Genomic DNA, 10,456 nt, shown 5'->3' on the forward strand with positions numbered 1-10,456 from the left:
ATCTCTGGACTTTCTATCCTGTTCTGTTTGATCTATATTTCTGTTTTTTTGTGCCAGTACCATACTGTTTTGTTCATTGTAGCTTTGTAGTATAGTCTGAAGTCAGAGAGCCTGATTCCTCCAACTCCTGAGCAGGTTATTTAATCTCTCTGGGTCTCTGTTTTCCTTTTTGTAATATAAGATGGTCATATTTTCTATATCCAGAATGTTATGAGATTTCATTTTAAAAAAAATAAATTTATTTATTTATTTATTTATTCTTGACTGAGTTGTGTCTTTGTTGCTGTGCACGGGCTTTCTCTAGTTGCAGCGAGTGGGAGCTACTCTTCTTTGTGGTGTGTGGGCTTCTTATTGTGGTGGCTTCTCTTGTTGCGGAGCACAGGCTCTAGGCGGGTGGGCTTCAGTAGTTGCGGCTTGTGGGCTCTAGAGCGCAGGCTCAGTAGTTGTGGCTCATGGGCTTAGTTGCTCCGCGGCATGTGGGATCTTCCCCGATCAGGGCTCGAACCTGTGTCCCCTGCATTGGCAGGTGGAGTCTTAACCACTGTGCCACCAGGGAAGCCCCATGAGATTTCATTTTATTTTTTTACTTTTTAAAAAATGTATATACTTTTGGAACATTTTATTTATTTATTTATTTGGTTGCGCTGAGTCTTAGTTGTGGCAGGTGGGCTCCTTAGTTGTGGCTTGACGGCTCCTTAGTTGAGGCACGTGGGCTCCTCAGTTGTGGCACGCAAACTTTTTAGTTGTGGCATGCATGTGGGATCTAGTTCCCTGGCCAGGGATCAATCCTGGGTCCCCTGCATTGGGAGCGCAGAGTCTTAACCACCGTGCCACCAGGGAAGTCCCTATCTTTTTACTTTAAATAATCAGTGGAAAGCTCCAAACTCCTCAAAGAACAAATAAGAGATTTGGTCTTTTAAGCAGACAGATACCACTGGCTTATTTTGTTTTCAACACTCTCTGAGAAAGATCTCTCTCAGGAGCTACAGTGTGGGAGAGGAGAGAGAAAGCTGAACCCAGAATTAGAAGAGATAGGTTCAAATCTTGACTCTGTCACTTACCAACCTTGGGCAAATTACATGTTCTCTTTGAGACTCAGTTTCCCCTTCTGTCAGGTGGCAACAGTATTACCCACCTTTCGGAGCAGGTGATATAAGAGATATGAATGGGATTAACGAGGCCCAGAGAAACCACCTGAAAATACATGCCAGTTCCCTCCTTTCAGTTCTTTGATCGTCTGAAGCTCTTTGGGATGCCTGCAAAGCACCAGCCAGACTTCATCTACCTTCGGCACGTGCCGCTGCGCAAAGTGCACCTCTTCACCCTCATCCAGCTGACCTGCCTCATCCTGCTTTGGGTAATCAAGGCATCTCCAGCTGCCATTGTCTTTCCAATGATGGTGAGTTTCAAAAGGTATTATTCTTTATTTTAAAAAATAGTGATAAAATATACATAATGTAAAATTTACCATCTTCACTATATTTAAGTGTACAGTTCAGTGGCATTAAGTACATTCACATTGTTTGTGCAGGCGTCACCACCATCCACCTGCAGAAGGTTTTTCATCTTGCAGAACTGAAACTCTGTACGGATTAAACAATAACTCCCCATTTCTCCCTCCCCTCAGTCCCTGGAAACCACCATTCTAGTTTCTGTCTCTGTGAATTTGACTCCTCTAGTTACCTCATGTGAGTGGAATCGCAGTATTTTTCCTTTTGTGACTGTCTTGTTTCGCTTAGCATATCGTCTTCAATGTTCATCCATGTTGTGGCATGGTGAGTTTTTTTGGATAACAGCCGTCCTGATGGGTGTGAGTTGGTATCTCATTGTGGTTTTGATTTCCCTAATAATTAGTGATTTGAGCATCTTTTCATGTGCTTATTGGCTATTTGTATATGATCTTTGGAGAAATGTCTATTCAAGTCCTTTGCCCATTTTAAAATAAGGTGGTATTTTTTTTGTTGTTGAGTTTTAGGAGTTCTCTATATATTCTGGATATTAATCCTTTATTGATGGTGAGTTTTTGTTTTTTGGTTGGTCTTTGCAGGAGCAGCATTTTTTTGGGGACCTTGAGGTGTGGATGCATGTGTGTAGTAGTTTACCATGTTTACTTTTAAGGCTACTAGTTTGCCTGTCTGTTTGTCTGAATTTCTTTTTCTCTCTCTCTCTTTCATTTATCTGACATGGAGAGAACTCTTCATGTTTGCAGTAACTTGCATATTACCTCAAAGCAATATGGTTCCTATTTAGAATTTACTGCAATCAGAAGCGTCTATAGTGGTGGAAATGCACCATTTCAAGCCACTGGGAAAGAGGAAGAGGTTGGTCTAGCACTGATAGGTGACTGGGACATCCTTGCCTCTTTTCTAACTGAAGCAAGTGCTTTGGAAAGGAGACCAGGAAAGCTGAACTGTGTGGTTCAGCAACAGGTGACAACCTGTTTTCTAAAACTAGGGTGATGATGAAATTCTTGCCACCTGACCACCTCACTGTTCCATCTTGTCCTCTTGATGCCTTCCTGTCTCTGGCTCACTCTGTGTCATGAGGATGCTGAGATTTCAGTGGACTTTTTGAAAGTTACCCAAAGGGTGGGCCTCAGAAGGGAAAAGCCAATGAGGGTAATGTCTGGTACTCATTTAGGTACTTTTGAACTCTGTCTTACTGGGAGAATATTCAAGGGTGAGGAGTCTTCAGGGTTCTTTTCCCCTAATCTCCTAGATATATACCCTCCTGATGGGTTTCTCAATTTTGTCAGAATACATGTAGGGTTCTGCATTTGGGTGTTATGTTCAGGGCTTGAGTGTTTGGTTAAAGAAATAGCAAATTCCTGGCAGCTTCTGGGAGGGATACTATGAATTTTGGCTTTATTGGGAAAATAGTCATTGAAATTAGGGAGAAATGAATTGAATTAGCCTGATTTGCCCCATGCCTGGTCCGGTCACCAAATTTAGCTGGTGAATACCAGTCAGTCGAGGCAGGTCATTCTGAGTTATTATTGGTTCTCCTTTGGCTGAAATGGCCCTCATGGGGAGAAGGTAGAGCAGCAGTTGAGATCCCTGGTCGTTTCCATTGAGGAAATTAGCTGTCAGATTTTAGGTAAGTCACTTTCTCTCCCTGGGCCTCAGTTTCCTCATTTATAAAATGAGTGTCAAGCCAGGCCAGAGGGCAGAGACAAAAATCACTCGAGGTCCATGATGCAGGCATAAAGCAAGGATTTTGTGAGTAAATGTATAGGCAGAGGATCAGAGGAAATCCAGACGGTCCTTCAAGGCCCTCTCACCCTTTGGTGACCCATGTTTGGTTTGAGCTTGGCTGGCCCCACCAAAGCCATCTCCTGGAGAGGTTCGCCACCCCCAGACTGTCCGGTAGCCCTTCCTGCTGGCCTCAAGCCAGGGGAAGGCAGCTCTTAGGGCCATCTGCCAATGAAGGGTTCCTCTTTTCAATAAAGGAATTAAATTAGTTCAGTTAGGGAATCATCAAGTTGTAGGGTTGTTATGATGAGAGTTAAATAAACTATTGTGTAGAAAACACTTAACTTAGTATCTGGTTCAGAGAGCCTCAATAAAGGCAAATATTATGATTATTATGAGTTTGATTTTGCTTGACATGTTCTAGTCTGCTGTGAAAATAAGACTTTGCTTTTAAACTCCAGGGAGGAAATGAGCCCCTATAATTCACTTTCTTTATTTTTCTTCAGGTTTTGGCCTTGGTCTTCGTCAGGAAAGTCATGGATCTCTGTTTCTCTAAGCGGGAGCTAAGCTGGTTAGATGATCTCATGCCGGAAAGCAAAAAGAAGAAGTTGGATGATGCCAAAAAGAAGGCCAAGGAGGAAGAGGTCATAGTCCTTGCACCAACTGCAGACTTTGGGGCAGCTTCTAATTACAGAACATAGGAAGGGCCACATGAAAAGTCAGCATGTCTCGAATCCCAAGGGTTATATTTAGGAGTGGGGAAGATTACTCCAAAGATATTCTTAGCTGATGTCTGTCCTTCATCTTCAGATTTGATAACCGGTTGTTTTCCCTCTGTTTGTCTACAGTGTACTCATCAGGTTCACACTTAGAGTATGAACATGGAATCCACTCATTATCAGATCAAATGGCTCATGTTCTCCCAAAGGTCTAATTTGACAAGTATACAAAACCTATTATTTTCCAAGAGTATTTGTTACGTACCTAACTGCAGATGTTGTTGTGGTTTGCAAAGATAACTTGCATAGGACTTTCTGTCCTTCCTCATTTCCCTCAGCACTTGGCATCTGCCATCCACACAATGGACCTTCAATCAATGGCCTATACATGCAAAGAATGGATGTGTAGCAAAATGAAAATACCAGTCCAAGAATGAGCCTGAAAGTATTTCCAAATACAGTTAGTGCCTGAAATAGTGTCCTTTGAAATTCGTTTTAAAGGAATTTATTTTCTAAAATCTTGAATTTTAAAAATCTTGTATTATTTTTTCAAGCATTATTGAGATATAACTGATATATAATATAGTGTAAGTTTAAGGTGTACAATGCAATGATTCGATATATGTATATACTGTGAAGTGAGTACCACAATAAGGTTACTTAACACATGTATCACCTCACATACTCGCATTTGTGTGTGTGTGTATGTGTGTGTGTGTGGTGAGAAATTTTAAAATCTAATCTCAGCAATTTTCAAATATACAATAGAGTATTGTTAACTATAGATACCATGCTGGATATTATATCCCCAGAACTTATTCAGCTCATTGACCACCTTCACCCATCCCTGCCCCCTACGCCTGGAACTACCAGGCATTTCTGCTTTCTGTTTCTATGACCTCAGTTGTTTTAGATTCCACATGAAAGTGAGATTATACAATATTTGTCTTTCTCTCTCTGACTTATTTCACTTAGCATAATGCCCTCAAATTTCATTCATGTTGTAAATGGCAGGATTTTCTTCTTTTTTAATGGCTGAATAGTATTCCATTGTCTGTGTGTGTGTGTGTGTGTGTGTGTGTTTTATTGTGGAACATTTCAAATATATACAGAGGTAGAAAGAACAGTCAGTATTCATAGTTCCCTAATTGCCTTATTATTATTTTTAAGCATCTGTTTGAATCAGGATCCAGTAAGATTCATATATTGCAATTGGTTGATATATTTAAAAAATTTCTTTTGGGGTTCCCCTCCTGTCTTTTTTGTCTTTGACCTATAGGGTTTCCTGCCATTTAGATTTTACTAAATATAACTTTTGGTATCATTTAACATGTTTTCTGTCTCCTATGTTTCCAGTAAATTGTTAGTTGTATCTAAAGGTTTACTCAGATTCAGGTTCTTTTTTTTTTTTTTTTTTTTTTTAATACTATTCCATAGGTACAGATATTGGGTTGTCTCTCTTTTTGTGGTGAGTCAGATCTATGAAAGAACATAATTATACTCTCTTATAATAAATGTGAGAGAAAATTAGGTAGAAATTATGGTGATTGAAAAATGGGCTGGTGTAGACTATTGGTTTCATTTGATCCAAGATAAAGTAATGTCTCCTTTTCTTGCAGGAGGCTGAGAAAATGTTAGAAATGGGGGGAGACAAGTTCCCCTTAGAGAGCAGGAAGTTACTAAGTAGTCCTGGAAAGAACAACAGTTTCAGGTAAAACTCCCCCAGCCCCAAGGAGTTGACTGTTTTGGTGGTTGTGTAAATGTTCTGGCTTTGTGATGGGGGCAAATGCAGCTGCTGGTATAAAGAGCTAAACATTCAGCCTCCCGGTTCCAGCCTGTGAAAACACCTTTCCTCTCCCGGTTTTCTGAGGGCCTGCCATGCATTGGGCGCTATGCCAGGTGCTGGGAATCACAGGAGGACAGAGCTACGGGAGCCCATGTGCTCCCCAAACCAGTGGTCCTTCTGTCTCTCTCTGCCACCTTCCAAAGGTGAATAGGATGTAGTCTTTGCTTCTTAGCCTGGTGAGCATGAAATTCCCATGCTTTAGGCAAGCTGTTGGGGGCTGGGTAGAGACAGCCCTTTCCAGCTTGGCTCATGGCGGCTACAGTCCTAGGAGCCAAGGGGGAACCGAACTGGGATTCCCCAAATTCCTTACTTCTGCCAGCGATCTTAGCCCTTTGATGTATTAAACCTGTTGCTCACCACAAATCACAGGAAGCTAAACTGGTTCATTTGCGGTTTCATTCCTGGTATTTTGTTTCCGCTTTGGAAGAGGAACACAGAAGCTGAAAGAAGCTCAGAGGCGGAGAGGGTACAGAAAAGGAAGAGAGAGGAGATGTGGGTTATCTAGATGCTAGATAATTTACTGCTGAGTTATTGAATTGATTGTGGTTTATACTGAGGGGGAGATGAGGAAAGTCTTTTCTTTGGTTATTTATTTATTTATTTATGACAACTAAAAATAGTATATATTTAAGGTGTGCAACATTTTATATATATATATATGTAAAATGATTACTACAATTAAACTAACAACATATCCATCACTTACTATACTTACCATTCTTTTTTGTGTGTAGTGAGAACACTTGAGATCTACTTTCTTAGCAAATTTCAAGTGTACAATACATTATTATTAACTATAGTCACCATGCCTTACATTGTCTGCAGAACTTACTCATAACTGAAAGTTTGTACCCTTTGATCAATGTCTCCCCTTTTCCCCCACCCCCCAGCCTCTGGTAACCACCATTCAACTCTCCGTTGCTATGAGTTTAATTTTTTTTTTTTAACTTACCCCAAAGAAATGGAATCTTTGATCTTTAAGAAACTTTCTGTAAGTTGTCATGGAAGGAGCCATAGGCTTTGCATTCTCTACGGCAAAGCAGGAATCATGTTCCTTCTCTAGCAGATGCTGCTTCCCCTCTTGGCCTCTTAGAAGGAGAGTCTGGCATGTGGAAAAGTTTAGAGTACTGGTGGGGGTGGGTCTAGGAGACCAACGACTGGATTCAAGGTCTTGATTCTCCACTTACTGACGTCTGACCTTGGACAGTCTCTTAACCCTATGCTCTTTGGTTTCTACACATTAAAAATGAGGATGTTAATAATCTCTGATACTGTGATAGTTAAGATAATATATTGTAACAGTCCTTTGTGGACTACAAATGGAAAAGATCTGGCCATGTAAATGAGAAAATGAACAAAGAGTGCTTAGCACTGTGCCTGGCACACAGCAAGCGCTAAGTGGTAGCTCCTGATGCTGCCACTTCTGGCCTCATAGCGCTGTCACCAGCATCCCCAGAGGGGCCCTTCAAAGGAGAGCAGAACTGTGGGGGCAGGGCTGGCCGCTAGCCGGCACCCCGGCCCAGCCCTCAGCTGGGCCACCTTGGGCCACCTTGCTTCTCACACTCCGCCCATCTGGTTCCCGGTGCTCCCTCCCGAGAGCTGTGAGACAAGCTGCCTCCCGCCTCATCTTTTCCCTTCTGGTGGGTCGTGGGCATCATAGACTGAGATGTAGACCTTATTTGTATGTCTGACATTGACTGTCCTAAGCATTGATTTCAGATGTGACCCCTCTGAGATTAATATATCTGATGAAATGCCTAAAACCACAGTCTGGAAAGCTCTCAGTATGAATTCTGGAAACACAAAGGAAAAGAGGTATAATTGCTGATTTTTATTTCTGACTCTTAAAACTAGCAATCATGTTGAAAGTAAAATATGTTTTAGTTGTAAAGTTGAATTTATCCATTAATAGCACATCTAGGATTGTTGCTATCCCCACAGAATAGCTATAAGCCTGAGAAAAGCAAAAATGTTTTCTAACTATTTGAGCAGACATGCTGGTTTGAGCTGCCCATTTACCCAGGCCCAAAGTCAGGATGGAATTATTTTGGAATGTAAATTTACCTTGCTTTGTTCCCTTAATCCTCTTTCTAGTTCCCATTTCAAAATCTGTAGAGCATCTCTTTGGTTATTGCAACCACACAAACTGGAAAATCCTTAAAATATTTGGATAGTATTGATACAGACTTTAACCTCTTTAACTTATTCCATAATGAGAATTATTGTCAAGTAAAGATTTTGAAATATTAACTTGTAACTGTTTTCTTATTTAGGAAACTAAATTCTGAGTATTGTTTGTCAGTAGCATAGATCAATTTTTAATCTGGTTAATGAAAAAAATGGAAAGACTTGAGGCATTTTTGCCTACATTGAAGTAGGCTGTGTACTCAAATTACATGAATAATTTGGTCCAAACACTAAGTCATCAGATAACCGAAGGTAAAATCTTAGGTCTTATTTAAAGGCAACTTTTCTAGTTGAAAAAAAAAAAAAGCAGTAGGGTAGGTTAGGAGACTTGGCTTAGCTATTAATTCCATGTGTAACCTGGCAGACCACTGTTTCTGGTACTTGGTTTATTCAGTTGTGAAATGGGGGTAATAATAACTGTCTCACTCATAAGGCTGCTCTGAGGAGAAGCTGATGTGCTTTGGAAAGTCACAGCCACCAGTGGGTGGTAGTGATGGGCTATTTCATCGAATGGGTTAAAAGAAATCTGTACTGAATGTGAGTGAAATATAGAATCTTGTTTCCTTCAGAGGAAAATCCAGGCAGCTGTCGAAATGTATAACGCACATGGTTATTTTTAGTTGAGAACTAGTCTACTTGTAAATGAACTTAAAATATAGCCAGATCCAAATTGTGGTGACATCTTCAAAGTATTGTGTTAAGAGCAGGAATGAATCATGTGTTCCCTTTTTGTCTAATTGTAACACTTTTATTCAGTCTCTTCAACTAAAAGTCTTTGCTGGGATGGAGGATGTGGGCCGTGAGGTGCCACGGGGAAGTTCTGGTTACAGAGAAGATGACGAGTGTCTCAGAGAAGAAGCGAGCCCAAGTCTGGCCCTGACCTTGGTCCTGTCCAAGCCACGCGAGCATTCAGTTATTGGTGGTGTGCGTCGGAGGGCATTGCCTGGCATGAGTGTGGAAGCAGAAGACCACCTCCTGTTGGTACTTCTCCTCTTCCTTCTCTTTCTCTTCGGAACTGCCACCACTGAAGACCGAGCTTCCCCTTTGCCAGACATTGCCTCTGAAACCCTCTGCTGGCCTGCTGAGCCGTATGGATCCATTCTGCGACTGAGGATTTCCTCAGTGAGGTCCCTCTTGCTCAAGGACAGGGTGAGGAAGTAGGAGGAGAGTGGAGAGGAAAAGGAAGCCTCTCCAGTCCCATAGTGACTGCAGGCTCCTGGGCAGCCCCAGGCCTTGGTTTGGTTGCCTGCTCTGGGGGATGCTGGCCAGACCCAGAGGCCACCTGGAGGGTCTGCTCCGAGGAGGGTCAGCGCCCTGGGCGTTGGCAGTGCTCACCAGCACAGCCAGAAGATGCCTCTGGCCTGGTGCGTCTTCATCGCTCCCTAGCAGCAGCCTGCATAACTCACAAGAACCTTGGATGATGAAAGGGCCAAGAGGGACATTGACGTTGCTTAGCTCAGACAGGAAAAGGCTTGGGGGAAAATCAGTGATGGTGAGCGAGGATGAGCAGCTTCTCTTGACTTCACTGATAGAGTAAGAGAACAAGCTTCAGTGGCTACAGAAGGGATTAGTTTAGACACCAGGAAGGACTTCCTAGCCTGAAGATTTGTCATAGTGTCTGCTTTCCAGATATCTGGGAAAGGTTTGACTGTAGTAGTTTGTGAGTAGAAAAGGAGATAAGGTTTTTTTAATTGGCCATGTTGTGGAAACATCCATGTCCTGCTGCTGTCTCTTGAGGACACACTCTGATGCCATTCCTGGAGAGATCCAGGTGCTTACATAATGTCTCCTTAGCTGCCTTAGTAGCAAACCATCACCAACTCAGTGGACCAAACCACCTTCACATCATCCTGGATTTTTTTGTTGACAAATGTTCTGACTTTCAGATGTAAAAAGTCACACTGGGAAATGAACTGTAAGTGGTGAAATTAATTTTGGTATTTAGTTTAAAACTATATTTATAGTTTCTCTCTCCTCTTCTCTTTTGCAATGAATATCGAGGATTTGGGCTCCATTGTGTATAGACTTTCTCTTCCTTTGTGCACAGAATGTGACTAGCAAGCATGTCGGTACCCAGGGGATCTGATCAGTTCAGTTTCCATCCTGGAAAATATTTGTACAGTGGGACCGTCCCTCGGTGTGCTCTCCTTTCATAGGTGAAGAGTTGGCTACGTAACTTTATTGAATTTTGCATTCCTTAGACTCATAAATATATTAATGTAGTCTTACTCTAAGGACCTTTGATATTGAAGGAATCCTGCCTTTTCCTATTTCCCTCTCTTAGAGTCAATCCTTTTAATACACAGATGATTTTCAAAATATTTAACAACTGGTACAGGATGGGCACCAGCCACTCAGAACGGATGGATGCCTGCTGTAAACAAGCAGTATGTATGGCCACACCAGTGCCTGTTGGTTGAACGTCCCGCTGCTTTCAAATATTAAAATGACATCCCTTTGAATTGTGGGTATTGTTCCTGGCTTGTCTGATTTCTACTCACAAGGCTGTTTCA

At 41.8% G+C, this 10,456-nt stretch overlaps 1 protein-coding gene across 1 annotated transcript in view; it reads left to right on the forward strand.

Annotated features, from left to right (window-relative positions):
* Positions 1 to 9,906, forward strand: part of SLC4A8 (solute carrier family 4 member 8) — a 75,302-nt gene extending 65,396 nt beyond the window's left edge. The window contains exons 21-25 of the mRNA XM_059082766.2: positions 1,226 to 1,399; positions 3,698 to 3,835; positions 5,530 to 5,621; positions 7,476 to 7,571; positions 8,700 to 9,906. Coding sequence (XP_058938749.2) covers positions 1,226 to 1,399; positions 3,698 to 3,835; positions 5,530 to 5,621; positions 7,476 to 7,571; positions 8,700 to 8,712 — 513 coding nt within the window. The 3' untranslated portion in view covers positions 8,713 to 9,906. The remainder of the gene's footprint in view (positions 1 to 1,225; positions 1,400 to 3,697; positions 3,836 to 5,529; positions 5,622 to 7,475; positions 7,572 to 8,699) is intronic.
* Positions 9,907 to 10,456: the final 550 nt, after the last annotated feature.

The sequence above is a fragment of the Kogia breviceps genome, chromosome 12 (assembly GCF_026419965.1).
Source record: "Kogia breviceps isolate mKogBre1 chromosome 12, mKogBre1 haplotype 1, whole genome shotgun sequence".
Lineage (NCBI taxonomy): Eukaryota > Metazoa > Chordata > Mammalia > Artiodactyla > Physeteridae > Kogia > Kogia breviceps.